The following is a 16,387-nucleotide window of genomic DNA, read 5'->3' as shown; positions in this document are numbered from 1 at the left end:
ATTGTATTTGTTTTACTGTTTTTGTATTTGTTATTGAGATATTGCAAATTTGATCATTATATGCCCATACCCCGGTATACACACAATCGATAGTATCCACGCTATGTGCATATTGTGCATTTGCATATGTATTACATAAAAAATAATTGAAAGCTGGATACACTACCTTGTTTTTGGCCGTAAGACTATTTGAAATCACTCTGACTTTCCGTGAAAATCACAAAAAAGAAATAAAGATTTGCATTGGCCATGTACACTTATAATAATCATATAATCTAGAAATCATATTAGTCATTGCAAAATAAGTCAAATGAAGTAAAGGAGTATCGGACACGAGTTCTTTTGATCTATAATTGTTAATAGTTGAAGAATTTTATTTCCCCGTGAACGAGTATTCCGTAAAAGTAAGACAGAGCATATTTGCTGTTTGCCCAGAGTGCTTTTCGTTTATTTACACTAAACACAGGTGTGTTACACAACCTAGACTAAAATTCCGCGACGGATTTCCACTGACGAATAATTGGTGGCATCCATGCCATCTCACCTCACACGGCCTCATTAGGAGTGTATTTTCCTATCCCCAGAAAAACCTAATGCTCTGTTCTGAACAGCGTTGATGCATGAAAACGATTTAACTCCCCAGATAGATGCACCGTAACTTATGATAGGCCATACAATTGAATCATATAACTTTGTGAATGCGTCATAAGGCATACCACCGACAGTTTACATTTAGCAATAAGAAGACCAAGGGCACGGCTAGCACTCCGAGCAACAACATTATCACTGAAATTATAATCAAGACATTCGTTGATAACAATGCCAAGATACGTTTTCTTATCGACTATATCTACTTTGTTCATGCCACAAATAAAATGTAAAAACTACGTTGAACAGATTTAGAGCGAAAGTTAAGTATTTTACTCTTAGAACACTGAATGGTCATATCATATTATAAAGCATTCCAAAGTATTTGTAAGTCATTTTCATTTCGACCTTAAAGAACAATGGCATCTGCATATGAAAGAATACATATTTCCTCATCTTCAACAGAAAAAAACAACATCTAACCTTTTTAAGTACATAACTAGGTAATCTAAAAATAGATTAAATAAAAATGGGGACAGAATGCAACCTTGTCGGAGACCATTATCACATCAAACCATTCTGTAGGGAAGAATAGAACAACTTAACGGCCTGAAGCATTTCACCGGATATTCCAAGTCCAAAAAGCCTTGCCCGTAGTTTATCCCTATTCATACAATCATGAGCTGTTTTAAAATCAATAAAAGCTGCATATGTGGATAATTTGTGTTTTTCCTGTTGTCAATAATGCTAGCAAGACTAGATATTTGGTCTATTATACTTCTATTTTCCCGAAAACCTCGACATGCTAAAAGAACACAAAGACAGAGCTATGAAACAGTACTAGAATTGAAGCAAACATTGAAAATAGAATGCATATATAATCTAGCCGATTCATGTTTTTAACAAATGTGTCATATCAACATGCTAAAAGAACACATAGGCAGAGATAGCTCTTTTAATAAACAAGTGCCAGTTGTAAACTCTGTCCCAAAGAAACATTTACGATAGAAACAGAGCACATCGTAATAATATGACAAGTCCTGGTCCAGCTTGAAAACTCAGACATTCTGAACAAACCAGACAAGTACCGTGATCACCTGGAACCGTCACCAACAGACGAAATAGAACAATTGATAGATGAATATGAGCGCCTATTTTCTTACATTTCACCAAGGAAAGATGCAATTTATTATACTCCCGTTGCGGACGACATTAGATCAGTAAAACAACTTTCGTAAATAATCAATCCGTTGAAACAGCTTTACTTTAGAGACGAAGCAAAATACTTAATAATAGTAATATAGTAATTTACAGCTCTCCATGTATTCTCATACCGACAATTGGTGAAATATGTGAATATATGATACGATGCTGTAAAATACAAGCCTTTGTAACATTTTATGTCATTTGGAATGATGAATTCGAACGCGGCTTGTAAATATGGTCTTCATGATTCTGACGTATACATCGATGATGTCATCATTTACTCTGACCAATGGATTAACCATCTTCATGAAATCAGGGCTTTATTCGTGCCATTCACTGAAGTCAAGTCGACTATTAATCTTGCAAAAATAATTTTGTCATGCTTCTGTGCCATATTTATGTCGTGTTGTGGGAAAGAGTAAAGTCAAACTTATAGATGCAAAGCTATTTCGGATTTTTCTGTGCCTACACGTAAAATACAACTGATGCGATGAGGTTGTATAGCTGGTTATTATCGGAAAGAATCTGTAATAACTTTTCCGTACTTGCAGAGTATTTGACAAATATGATTAGGAAAGGTTTTAAGTTCATTTGGAATGACAAATGTCAAAATGCTTTAGATAGACTGAAAGCCATAATCAAAATTGAACCAGTTCTCCTGACACTAGATTTTGACAAATATTTTAAATTGGCTATATATGACAGTGACATTGGTAAAGGTCCTGTATGATACAAGAGAAGAATAACGTGGTTAAGCATCCAGTTTGTTATTTTTCCAAAAGGATAAAAAACATCAGAAATTACTATACAGTAGAAAAAGCTCTTGCTCTTGTTCTTGCTATTCAACAGTTTGACAAGTTATTTTCTTCACTTCTTCACACTCACCCATTGTTGTCTTAACAGTGATAACAATCCCCTTAGTTTCGTATACACATTGAAAATCAAAAAGCAAAGGTTGCTGAGCTAGAATTTGTTGTAGCAGGAACATTATAATGAAATTATACATATAAAGGGGAAGAGGTAACTATATTTCCATATGAACTGCCCCGTTCGTAGTTTGCGGTATTACCATATGTTAATTAAAGTTTCATCTAAAATATATATGTTATATGATTCTAAAATATATATGTTATATGATATTACAATGGTATAATAGTTTTGTTTAATGCATGTGTTACACTCACTCTCCGTATTCATTTCTAAAATATACCTTTTAAAAAGAAAGATATATTACTTTCTTTTTCTAGAAGACTGGAAGTGCTACATGTATATGAATATTAAATTAAGTACTTTATTGCTAAATATTTTAGTTCCATATTTGAGTGAACTGGATGCATTAAAGAAAAAAATGTTCTTCCCCTATGATGTTTCAGAATGCTTTTATCAGGATTTGTTAAGAGTGTTCTTGAGTTTTATATTTAGTATTTGCAGGAGCGGCTCCATGATTTGGCGTTATAGGGGGCGCAACCATATGACTTGCATTACTCACTTAGAACCTAAATAAATTTATTTGGTTTAAAATGTTGGCGGGGGGGGTATAGGGTGTATTCCTTACCATAAAAACATTTTCTAGTCAGAAATGGTCTAGGTATATTATTTTTTCTCGTTTATTGGGGATTAAACTTGGACGCTTTAAGGCGGGGCGCGGGACCCCCCCCCCCCCCTAATTCGCTAGTTCTATGTTTAGACGTTTTAGAATAAACACATATTTTAAAATTATAATGGTCCTTGCACATTCTTGTTTGGTATACTATTATATAATCCTGAGTCTTTTTGTCATACCAAAGTTGTTTTTTTTTAAATTTCAGCAGTGCCAGCAGATTTTTGTAAATCTCGGATTTAATTCAATAAGTCTATGAGGATTTCGTTTAAGATTTTTGTGGGACTTATTCTGAAAATCGCTTATGGATTTAACTAGTGCTCATATAGTGTGTTAATATTTTATTGCGGAATTTATTATGTGGACATAAAAAGTACCAGGAACAGTGATGATTTTAAGTGAACTTTTTGACTTTGTGCATTATTCTTTTTATAGATTTTTAAATTTTAAATTTTACATAGTTTAAATTACTTTTTTTTAAATCCTAGTGAATAAATGTTGTCGTTTAAAGTTTATTGCTGGTCACTTTTACTCCATTGGGTTTGGTGGTCGTTACAGAATATATACAATAAATAACTTTACTTATATACATGTACAATAAATAATTCAAATATCACTTTTACACAATGATATAGACATAAAAAGAACCAATCACGGCATAGCAGACATAAATTGTTGTTATTTCTCAAAGATGAATTGATAAATGCAACCTTTTAAAATTATAATTATTCCATGCACTCGCCAATAATATAATACATATACGTTTTTTAGTATGGCTTAAACATACTTTTTCCAGACAACAATTTCTTATCACGTATATTCAATATTTCATGTTTTGATATCTAAACATTGCCTTAGATTAGAATAATTATACAAACTATTATATTTTTCAAAGTAGGCTATATTTTTGTCTTCGATTTCAATTAGTTTGTCTTCGAAGTACGATCTGACACGCTACAAAACACATAACGGTAGAACCACGAGACAATATATATAACGTTTTAAAAATGGTATTCAATGTCGTTACTCAGTGCCATTAAACGAGGTTTATGTTTAAACTTTTGGCTACTGAGCTTGTTTCTGTAGTTTTTCACATAAGTATTCAAACATTCATTTTTAGATTAATTCCCTTAAATGTTTACTTCATAAAAAACATAACATTATTTTTACAACAATAGTAACCTTTTGTGAGTTACAATGCATTAAAAACTCATCATTTCATTAAGTTATCAAAACTATAATATATTTTAACTTCAAATTTATTATTCATTGTCAAAGTAAATACTTCCGTCGATGTATTCACCTTACTCTGTTTATTCAATACAAATGTGTGTGGTTTTTTTTTATTTCTCAACCAATTTCTTGAACTGAATGTATTTGAATTCATTAAAGTTAAAGTCTTTTTCTTTATACACGTACATGTAGTAACCTAAGTTAATGCATACTTTGATTAGATTTACCTTTGGGAAAAGAGTGACGTTGTGCACGCAAACTGGTTAAAACCCCAGTACATTTAAATGTAACTGGCCGTTTCAAGGCGGTACCTAACAATCCTTGATAAACACACCTAGATTATTTTACATGGTATATTTGCACTGTGTTGTTTGTGGAGTTTTTTGCTGTTGTTCCATATTTCTTGTTTGTGATTTTGTTTTGTTTTGTGTTCCATATCTTTGGCGTTTACCCTGTACCATTAAACGGGACGTATGATTAAACTTTTGGATACTGAGCTGGCTTCTGTAGTTTTTCATAAGAATGTTATCCTTAAAGTAACGTGAGCAACAACACCATTAATGTTTAAGATTATTCATCGATCATAAGGATACACAGATTGTGTAAGTACATTTTTGACATCGATGTCATTTCTATGTTCAATTTATATTGGTTATCCATTACCATATTTTTGCATGGATTGCTATTTTGAATAACTCAAAAAGACGCTATAATTATGGTATGATATATTAAAGGGAAGTAATAAAAACAAAATTTTACTCTGATTATATAGCAATTTTATAAAAAATATCTTAAATAATATAATGAATATGTAAGAAAACTCTCGGTTAAAACTTTCAAGATATCTTAACTTAAAATTTGAATCTTTTAAAAGAAGCTTTACCGGCAGCATTGTTTTGTATTATTGATGAATGAATTACCTTCAATGTATTAACTTTCCGTTCGGTTTCACTATGAACCAAACATTGCGAATACCTTATTTTTTATTAAGTTTATAATTTCAATAAACTACATAATGGAGTTTCCAATCAAAGGATGTAGTAAAGCATTTCAATAAAGTCCAATCATTTCAATTGTGAGAATTAACAAGCTATTTAATTAATTTGAGACCAATTTCTCGTTCTGTTAGTCACACTTTACACCTACAATTACTTAAAGTTGTCCACCATTTACTCAACCAATTGTCAGCCCTTGTCGGTAATTAAGGATGTCCACGTGAAAGCGATAATTGAACTCTCGTGACAAATGACACGCTTACCTAGTGCTATATATACCGGGTATAACTGTTTAACCAGTAAATATTTTGCATTTTGATTTGAAAAGAAACTAGCAACTTATAATACGTTTTACTAGCAAAAACAATAACAAAAGTTTTACTTTTTACTAGCAAAAACAATTACAAAAGTTTTACGTTTGTCGTTTATTTTTTTTATTTAAAAACACACTAAAAAAGATGGCTGACAAGCGTGATTCCCAGAGAGAAGTTTCCTCGTATCTCAGAAAGGTAGGTGACCTTGTGCTTTGATCCGAAATAAAACACAATTATGCTGTAGACATTGAGACATGTCTTTAAGACGGCATCTACAGAGCTTTTTTTTTATAAATTTTGTTTTGTTGTCGTTAATATTTGAATAAAATAGTGGAGTTTTAAACAGATAAAATACAGGAATGTAATGCAAATGATTAAACAGAAACAAATGCATATAGTCAGAACAGAATATATGCACGTACGTTGACCAAGGTTATTACGACTGCTAAAAAATATTACCATGTGTATATTATATGTAATATTCATAATATATCATTTGCATATTATCTCACATTTATTTGTATGCGCACGCAGGTTCGTAAACCGCAACTGGAGCGTCAACGCCGTGAGAGAATAAATGCGAGTATTGAACGGCTTAAACTACTCATCGCCGACACCATCCGCCAACAGGTAAGTCCTCATACACCTCTTCCGGTGTAATTTTATTATGCGCTTTGCATGCGTCCGGAAATTATAGTCAAAATTTGCATGCAATACAATAAATGGCTGAACGAAATATTTTTAAAATTTGACTTATTTTAAATTTTAAATAAAAGTACAACTGAATTAAAGAAGACGAATTTTAACTATAACAGTGGTGATTTCACACATGAATTACTTGAAATAATAAAATAAAAGTCTAAAATGCTTAATCTTGAACAAGCTTTAAAAATTGTGTATCAAATCTTCGTATATCTAACAAATTTTGTGTCTTTCTGCAGAAGGCACCGATGACTCGCATAGACAAGGCGGACGTCTTGGAACTAACCGTCTTCCACCTGACGCGTCTGCAGCAGTGTGAACGCGCCACCAGAGTTGCTTCTGAGGCCACCGCCTCCTCCTACAATGCCGGTTTCCGTGACTACGCACGGGAGACCGTAACCCTCCTCGGCGCCACCAACGCAACCGATACAAGCCTGACAACCAGCGTGAGCGACCATCCCCACGGCGTGTATATAGAAAAGACGAAATCGGCCGAGGAGAGTCGGCTAACGAAAACAGAGATTCAGTCGTCGTTTACTCATTTTCATCCAGCCCAGGACCAGCACATGTTCATGTCCACGCCAAGAAGAGCTGATGACCGAATGGACGGCCACATGGAGATCAGGGTGTTATCACCGATCTCACGACTTTTAGAAGGCCAGTGTGACGTCAGCATTCATCATTCAAGCTCTTCTAGTTCAAGCTTCCAGAGCAACGAGTCCGGGTTTTCCAGCCTCAATGTGTCCTCTTGCGTTCAGGCACGTGACTCTCTAGCATCTGAAGGCGAAGTTTCTATTGGTCAAAACACGAGAGACAACATAGGTCACGTGATTAAAGACAATGTGTGGCGCCCGTGGTAGATTGTATTTGTATTACTGTTATTGTATTTGTTACTGAGATATTGCAGATTTGATCATTATATGCCCCTATCCCGGTATATACACAATTTATAGTAACCACGCTATGTGCATATTGTACATTTGCATATGTATTACATGAAATAAATGGAAAGCTGGATACACTCCCTTGCTTTTGGCCGTAAGTCTATTTGAAATCACTCTGACCTACTTGTGAAATTCACAAAAAAGATAAGGATTTGCATTGGTCATGTACACTTATAATACACATATAAGCTAGAAACTACATTTGTCATTGCGAAATAAGTCAAATGAAGTAAAGGAGTATCGGACACGAGCTCTTTTGATCTATAATTGTTAATAGTTGAAGAATTTTACCCCTTAAACGAGTTTTCCGTAAAAGTAAGACAGAGCATATTTGCTGTTTGCCCAGAGTGCTTTTCGTTTATTTACACTAAACACAGGTGTGTTACACAACCTAGACTAAAATCCCGCGACAGATTGGTGGCATCCATGCCATTTCACCTGACACAGCATCATTGGGAGTATATTTCGCTACCCCCAGAAAAAACCCCGCAATGCTCTGTTTTGAACAGCGTTGATGCATGGAACAATTTAACTCCCCAGATAGATGCACCGTAACTTATGATAGGCCATACAATTGAATCATATAACTTTGTGAATGCGTCATAAGGCATACCACCGACAAGTTTACATTTAGCAATAATAAGACCAAGGGCACGGCTAGCACTCTTAGCAACAGCTTTAACAGTCAAATTATAAGAAAGATATTCGTTGATAACAATGCCAAGATACGTTTACTTAACGACTACATCTAATTTGTTCCTGCCACAAATAAAATTGTAAAAATACGTTGGACAGGTTGAGAGCGAAAGTGAACTATGTAACTCTTAGTACCATGAATGGTCATATCATACGATAAAGCATTCCGGAGTATTAATTTGTAAGTCATTTTCATTTGAACCTAAAAGAACAATGTCATTTGCATATAAAAGAATATATATTTCCTCATCTTCAAAAGAAATGCCAACATCTAAACTTTTAAAGTACATAACTAGGTCATCTACAAATAGATTGAATAATAATGGGGACATAATGCAACCTTGTCGGAGACCATTAAAACATCAAACCATTCTGTAGGGAAGAACAGAACGACTTAACGGCCTGAAGCATTTCACCGGATATTCCAAGTCTAAACAGCCTTGCCCATAGTTTATCTCTATTAATACAATCATGAGCTATTTTAAAATTAATAAAAGCTGCATATGTGGATAATTTGTGTTTTTCCTGTTGTCAATAATGCTAGTCAGACTAGATATTTGGTCTATTATACTTCTATATTCCAGAAAACGTAACCTCACTGTTCGTCCCCTAGTAAATTTTGGCCATGACCCAATAACTAAGCCGATCATTTAAATGGAACAGTAAAATTTTATACACTGAAGAGGCAAGACTTATTCCTCTCTATGACAATGGATCTCTTGGATGACTTTGGTATCGGATTTACAATACATTTATTCCAGATACTTGAAACAGTACTAGAATTGAAGCAACATTGAATAATGAATGCATAAATAATATAGCCGAATCATTCTTTTAACAAATGTGTCATGTCAACATGCTAAAGATCACATAGACAGAGACAGCTCTTTTAATAAACAAGTGCCAGATGTAAACTCTGTCAGAAAACATTTATGATAGAAACAGGGCACGATTGTGATAATATGACAAGTCCTTGTCCAGTTTAGCTTGAAAGCTCAGACATTCTGAACAAACTAGGCAAGTACCTTGATCACCTTGAACCGCCATAGACAGACGAAAAAGATCAAATGATAGATGAATATGAGCGCCTATTTTCTTACATTTTAACAAGGACAGATGCAATTTATTATACTCCCGGTGCGGACGACATTAGATCAGTAAAACAACTTTTGTACAAAATCTATGCGTTTTAACAGCTTAACGTTTGAGACGAAGTAAAATATTTTCTTGCATAATTACTTTATTGAACAAAGTTAGTGCATTTGCAGCTCTCCGTGTATTCTCATACCTACAATTGGTGAACTATGTGAATATAATTTATAATACGATGCTGTAAAATATAAGCCTGCTTTAATCGTATTTTATTGTAAATAATATACAAACGTGATATACATAGTTTCGAAAAAAATTTTTTTTGTACAACTGGGTTGGGCCACAAGCAATGACAACATTAGGAAATGCCCCTCCCAAGAAAATGGCCCTCCCTGTTGTTGCATAAGCCTTTGTAACATTTTATGCCATTTGAAATGAATAATTCGCACGCGGCTTGTTAATACGACTATCTCTGGTCTTCATGATCTGACGTATAAACCGATGATGTCATCATTTACTTTGACCCATGCAATGCCCATCTTCGTAAAATCAGGGCTTTCTTCGTGCCATTCACTGAACTCAAGTCGACCATTAATCTTGCAAAAATAATTTTGGCATGCTTCTGTACCATTTTTATGTCGTGTTGTGGGAAAGGGTCAAGTCAAACTTATAGATGCAAAGGTCAAAGCTATTCTGATTTTTCTGTGCCTGCACGTAAACTACAACTGATGCAATAAGTTTGTATAGCTAGTTTTTATCGAAAAATCTGAAAAAACCCTCATAATATTGAACCAGTTCTGTTGACACTAGATTTTGACAAGTATTTTAAATTGGCTTTAGATGCCAGTGACATTGGCAAAGGTCCTGTATGATACAATAGGAGAATAACGTGGTTAAGCATCCAGTTTGTTATTTTTCCAAAAGGATAAAAAAAACATCAGGCAAATTACTATACAGTAGAAAAAGCTCTTGCTCTTGTTATTGCTATTCAACAGTTTGACAAGTTATTTTCTTCACTTCTTCACACTCACCCATTGTTGTCTTAACAGTGATAACAATCCCCTTAGTTTCGTGTACGCATTAAAAATAAAAAATAAAAGGCTGCTGAGCTTTGTTGTAGCAGGAACATTATATTGAAATTATACATATAAAGGGGGAGAGGTAACTATATTTCCATATGAACTGCCCCGTTCGTAGTTTGCGGTATTACCATATGTTAATTAAAGTTTCATCTAAAATATATATGTTATATGATTCTAAAATATATATGTTATATGATATTACAATGGTATAATAGTTTTGTTAATGCATGTGTTACACTCACTCTCCGTATCCATTTCTAAAACATACCTTTTAAAAAGAAAGATATATTACTTTCTTTTTCTAGAAGACGGGAAGTGTTACATGCATATGAATATTAAATTCAGTGCTTTACTGCTAAATATTTTAGTTCCATATTTGAGTGAACTGGATGCATTAAAGAAAAAAAATGTTCTTCCCCTATGATGTTTCAGAATGCTTTTATCAGGATTTGTTAAGAGTGTTCTTGAGTTTTATATTTAGTATTTGCAGGAGCGGCTCCATGATTTGGCGTTATCGGGGGCGCAACCATATGACTTGCATTACTCACTTAGAACCTAAATAAATTTGTTTGGTTTAAAATGTTGGCAGGGGGGTTATAGGGTGTACTCCTTACCATAAAATCATTTTCTAGTCAAAAATGGTTTATTTATATTACTTTTTTCTGGTACATTGGAGATTAAACTTGGACGATTTTAGGCGGGGCGACCCCCCGAATTCGCTAGTCCTATGTTTAGACGTTTTAGAATAAACAAATATTTTAAAATTATAATGGTTCTTGCACATTCTTGTTTGGTATACTATAATCTAATCTTGAGTCTTTTTGTCATACCAAAGTTTTTTTTTAAAAGTTTCAGCAGTGCCAGCAGATTTTTGTAAATCTCGGATTTAATTCAATAAGTCTATGAGGAATTCGTTTAAGATTTTTGTGGGACTTATTCCGAAAATTGCTTATGGATCTAACTAGTGCTCATATAGTGCGTTAATATTTTATTGCGGAATTTATTATGTGGACATAAAAAGTACCAGTATCAGTGAAGATTTTAAGTGAACTTTTTGACTTTGAGCATTTTTCTTTTTATAGGTTTTTAAATTTTAGCATTACTTAGTTTAAATTACTTTTATAAAAATCCTAGTGAATAAATGTTGTCGTTTAAAGTTTTTTGCTGGTCACTTTTACTCCATTGGGTTTGGTGGTCGTTACAGAATATATACAATAAATAATTCAAATATCACTTTTACACAATGATATAGACATAAAAAACAATCATGGCATAGCAGACATAAATTGTTAATATTTCTCAAAAATGAATTGATAAATGCAACCTTTTAAAATTATAATTATTCCATGCACTCGCCAATGATATAATACATATATGTTTTGTAGTATGGCTTAAACATACTTTTTCGAGACAACAATTTTTTATCACGTATATTCAATATTTCATGTTTTGATATCTAAACATTGCCTTAGATTAGAATAATTATACAAACTATTATATTTTTCAAAGTAGGCTATATTTTTGTCTTCGATTTCAATTTTAAGTACGATCTCAAAATGATGTCTAACATGCCGTAAAACACATAACGGTAGATCCACGAGACAATAACGTTTTAAACAGTGTGTTCTATGTCTTTGGCGTTTACCCAGTGCCATTAAACAGGGTTTATGTTTAAACTTTTGGCTACTGTGTTTGTTTCTGTAGTTTTTCACATACGTATTCAAACATTCATTTTTAGATTAATTCCCTTAAATGTTTACTTCATAAAAACATAACATTTTTTTACAACAATATTAACTTTTTGTTAGTTACAATGCATTAAAAACTCAGCATTTCACTTTCAAATAGAATGTTTGAAAGCCTTAATATTTTAGGTTATCAAAACTATAATATATTTTACTTTCAAATTTATTATTCATTGTATAAATATTTTCGAAGGTGTATTTACCTTAATCTGTTTATTCAATAGAAATGTTTTTTGTTTTTTTAAATTTCTCAAACAATTTATTTAACTGAATATATTTGAATTCATTAAAGTTAAAGTATTTTTTCTATATACATGTAGTTAATTAAGTTCCTAAAGTTAATGCATACTTTGATTAGATTTACCTTTGGGAAAAGAGCGATGTTGTGCACGCAAACTGGTTGAGAGCCCCAGTAAATTTTACTGACCGTTCCAAGGCGGTACCTAACCATCTTTGATAAACACACCTAGATTATTTTACATGGTGTATTTGCACTGTGTTGTTTGTGGAGTTTTGTGCTGTTGTTCCATATTTATTGTTTGTGATTTTGTTTTGTTTTTGTGTTCCATGTCGTTGGCGTTTACCCTGTACCATTAAACGGGATGTATGTTTAAACTTTTGGCAACTGAGCTGGCTTCTGTAGTTTTTCATAAGAATGCTGTCATTAAAGTAACGTGAGCAACAACACCATTAATGTTTCAGGTTAATTATCCATTATAAGGATGCACAGATGTAAGTGCATATTTGACATCGGTATCATTTCAATGTTCAATTAATATTGGTTATTCATTACAATATTTTTGCATAGATTACCTTTTTGAATAACTCAAAACGACGCTATAATGTTGGTATGATATATTAAAAGGGGGTAATAAAAACAAAATTTTACTACGATCATATAGCCATTTTATAAAAAAATCTTAAATAATATAATATGCATGTAAGAAAACTCTCGGTTAAAACTTTCAAGATATCTTAACTTAAAATTTGAATCATTCAAAAGAAGCTTTACCGGCAGTTTTGTTTTGTATAATTGATGAATGAATTACCTTCAATGTATTAACTTTCCATTTGGTTTCACTATGAACCAAACATTGCGAATATCTATATTTTATTAAGTTTATAATTTCAATAAACTGCATAATGGAGTTTCCAATGAAAGGATGTAGTAAAGCATTTCATTAAAGTCCAATCATTTCAATTGAGAGTTGTTAAGAATTAACAAGCTTCTTAATTAATATGAGAAAAAATTGATCGTTTTGTCAGTCACACTTTACACCTTCAATTACTTAAAGTTGTCCACCATTTACTCAACCAATTATCAGCCCTTGTCGGTAATTACGGATGTCCACGTGAAAGCGATAATTGAACTCTCGTGACAAATGACACGCGTATCAAGTGCTATATATACCGGGAATAACAGTTAAACCAGTAAATATTTGCCTTTTGCATTTTGATTGAATTGACTTGAAAAAAAGCTAGCAACTTGTATACGTTTCATTAGCAAAAACAATAACCAAAGCTTTACGTTTTCGTTTATTTTGTATTAAAAAACCCCTAAAAAAGATGGCTGACAAGCGTGATTCTCCTAGAAAGGTTTCCTCGTATCTCAGAAAGGTAGGTGACCTTGTGCTTTGATCCGAAATAAAACACAATTACGTTGTAGACAGTGAGACATGTCTTTAAGACGGCATCTACAGAGCCGTTTTTTATAAATTTTGTTTTGTTGACGTTAGTATTTGAATAAAATAGTGGAGTTCTAAAAAGATAAAATACACGAATTTAATGCAAGAAGAAACACATGCATATAGTCAGAACAGTAGATATGCACGTACGTTGACCAAGGTTATTACGACTGCTGAAAAATATTACCACATGTATATTATATGTAATATTATAATATATCATTTGCATATTATCTTACATTTAATTTTGTATGCGCACGCAGGTTCGTAAACCGCAACTGGAGCGTCAACGCCGGGAAAGAATAAATGCGAGTATTGACCGGCTTAAACTACTCATCGCGGACACCATCCGCCAACAGGTAAGTCCTCACACGCCTCTTCCTGTGTACTGATTTTATAGTGTGCTATGCATGCTCCAGGATAGTAAAAAACATGTTGGAAATTAAAGTCAAAATTTGCATGCAGGCTTAAGCCTGAACGAATTGTTTTTCAAATTCGACTTATTTTAAATTTTAAATTAGAGTACAAATGAAATGAACAAGGATCATTTTAACTTTATTGGTGGTGATTTTTATTATTGAATAACTTGAAATAATATTAAAGTCCAAAAAGTGTATCTTGAACAAACTTTGAAATATGTGTAGCAAATGTTCGTATATCTAAAAATGTTTTGTGCGTTTCTGCAGAAGGCACCGATGACTCGCGTAGACAAGGCGGACATCCTGGAACTCACCGTCTTCCACCTGACGCAGCTGCAGCAGCATCAACGCGCCGCCAGGGTTGCCTATGAAGCCACCGCCGCCTCCTTCAATGCCGATTTCCGGGACTGCGCACGGGAGACAGTAAACCTTCTCACCGACAACAACGCAACCGATACAAGCCTGACAACTAGCGAGAGCGACAATCTCCACGGAGTGTATATGGAAAAGACGAAATTGGTCGAGGAGAGTCGGCTTACAAAAACAAAAGTTCAGTCGTCGTCTACTCATGTTCATCCAGCCCAGGACCAGCACACGTTCATGTCCACGCCAAGGAGGGTTGATGACCGAATAGACAGTCACAAATCACCCATGGATACTCCGGAATTCTCACCGATCTCACGACTTTTAGAAGGCCAGTGTGACGTCAGCATTCATTTCTCCAGCGCTTCCGGTCCAAGCTTCAACAGCGACGAGTCCGGGTTTTCCAGTCTCAATGTGTCATCTGGCGCCCAGTCACGTGACTCTCTAGCATCTGAAGGCGAGGTTTCTATTGGTGAAAACACGGAAGACAAAATAGGTCACGTTATTAAAGACAATTTGTGGCGCCCGTGGTAAATTGATTTTATATGTCTGTTATTGTATTTGTTACTGAGATATTGCAAATGTGATCATTATATGCCCCTATCCGGGTATATACCATATTTATAGTATGCAAACTATCCAACAGATATATATATTTTTATGTGTATGTCCAAATTGTACATTTTCATATATATAATAGGAAATAAATGGAAAGCTGGATAAACAACTTTGTTTTTGAAATCACTCTGACTTCCTGCGAAATTCACAGAAATGAGCTGAAAGAAATAAAGATTTTGATAAACTTAACCTAGAAATCCAATTTGTCATTGTAAAAGTAATGAAATAAAAAAGTGGTATCGGAAACGAGTTCTTTTGATCTCTGATTGTTTAATAGTTATAAGATTTTATCTACCCGCCAACTTTTTCCCCCGAAAAGCAAGACCGATCATCGTTTAGAGGTAAACACCACGAGTAAAATGCTAAAAAAGTATACACCTTGTTTTAGAACTTTATTGTTTTGGGTGTTACAGGGTCCTGTTTTTTTTCTTTCCTTGCGTTAATGCGGAACGCAAGACGACGTACGTCCTAATGCTAATCTAGTAGTATACTATGAGGACTTATTTTTAAAACTGTCTCTAGTTGGTAGTTGGGCATATGCTGTTCTATTCGTATACCAATTTTCGGACATTAACTCGAATAATCGTTCAGGGTCGCATTCCACCTTAACCAAAACGTTTCAGGTCGTGCTGAAAGTGCTAACCAATTAACTGACGATATTATAGGGAAAGTGCTTACTTAAATTTGGCCATAAAGATACAAAAAGGAAACTCTTACTTGTGAAATAAAAGTAGTATGAAGAGTTATTTTATAGTTCATTATGTTCTTCTAGTATGTTAAATAATAATGTGATAATGATATTTCATTAAACTTGGTATTTTTATATTCTATAAGAGCCATTAGTAACAAGCCACCAGCAAACCTGTCTTTCTTACTTTAAAGTCTGATCATTATAGCCTAAACGAATGTTCTCAAGAATTCAGTTGCCGTTATATATTGGTGCCCTACAATACATCTTATTATACAGAACATGGTATTTCGTCACCTTTTAGGGGTGAACATATTTAAACTGAAAGATATTGCGTGTTTAGTCAAACTTTGCAATACTCTATAATACAGTGCATGGTTATGCTATATCTTTCAAAAAGCTGCACTGACTCAGGAA

At 33.6% G+C, this 16,387-nt stretch overlaps 2 protein-coding genes across 2 annotated transcripts; both read left to right on the top strand.

The window, feature by feature from the left end:
- Positions 1–6,080: 6,080 nt before the first annotated feature.
- LOC128223251 (enhancer of split mgamma protein-like) lies at positions 6,081–7,498 on the top strand. Its single transcript, XM_052932542.1, has 3 exons — positions 6,081–6,131; positions 6,471–6,566; positions 6,878–7,498. Exons 1-3 carry the CDS (start codon positions 6,081–6,083, stop codon positions 7,496–7,498), a joined length of 768 nt encoding a protein of 255 aa, XP_052788502.1.
- A 6,265-nt stretch (positions 7,499–13,763) lies between these two features.
- LOC128223250 (enhancer of split mgamma protein-like) lies at positions 13,764–15,198 on the top strand. The gene is made up of 3 exons (XM_052932541.1): positions 13,764–13,814; positions 14,146–14,241; positions 14,569–15,198. The coding sequence occupies exons 1-3, from the start codon at positions 13,764–13,766 to the stop codon at positions 15,196–15,198; spliced, it is 777 nt and encodes a 258-aa protein (XP_052788501.1).
- The last annotated feature ends 1,189 nt before the right edge of the window (positions 15,199–16,387 follow it).

The sequence above is a fragment of the Mya arenaria genome, chromosome 17, assembly GCF_026914265.1.
Source record: "Mya arenaria isolate MELC-2E11 chromosome 17, ASM2691426v1".
Lineage (NCBI taxonomy): Eukaryota > Metazoa > Mollusca > Bivalvia > Myida > Myidae > Mya > Mya arenaria.
This window is presented reverse-complemented; position numbering and strand designations above follow the sequence as displayed.

Excerpts from the sequence above, each read along its gene's own strand:
- LOC128223251 (XM_052932542.1), top strand. The coding sequence starts at position 6,081 with ATGGCTGACAAGCGTGATTCCCAGAGAGAAGTTTCCTCGTATCTCAGA. Across the intron at positions 6,132-6,470 it reads TTTCCTCGTATCTCAGAAAG|GTTCGTAAACCGCAACTGGA; the intron begins GTAGGTGACCTT and ends ATGCGCACGCAG. Across the intron at positions 6,567-6,877 it reads CCGACACCATCCGCCAACAG|AAGGCACCGATGACTCGCAT; the intron begins GTAAGTCCTCAT and ends GTCTTTCTGCAG.
- LOC128223250 (XM_052932541.1), top strand. The coding sequence starts at position 13,764 with ATGGCTGACAAGCGTGATTCTCCTAGAAAGGTTTCCTCGTATCTCAGA. Across the intron at positions 13,815-14,145 it reads TTTCCTCGTATCTCAGAAAG|GTTCGTAAACCGCAACTGGA; the intron begins GTAGGTGACCTT and ends ATGCGCACGCAG. Across the intron at positions 14,242-14,568 it reads CGGACACCATCCGCCAACAG|AAGGCACCGATGACTCGCGT; the intron begins GTAAGTCCTCAC and ends GCGTTTCTGCAG.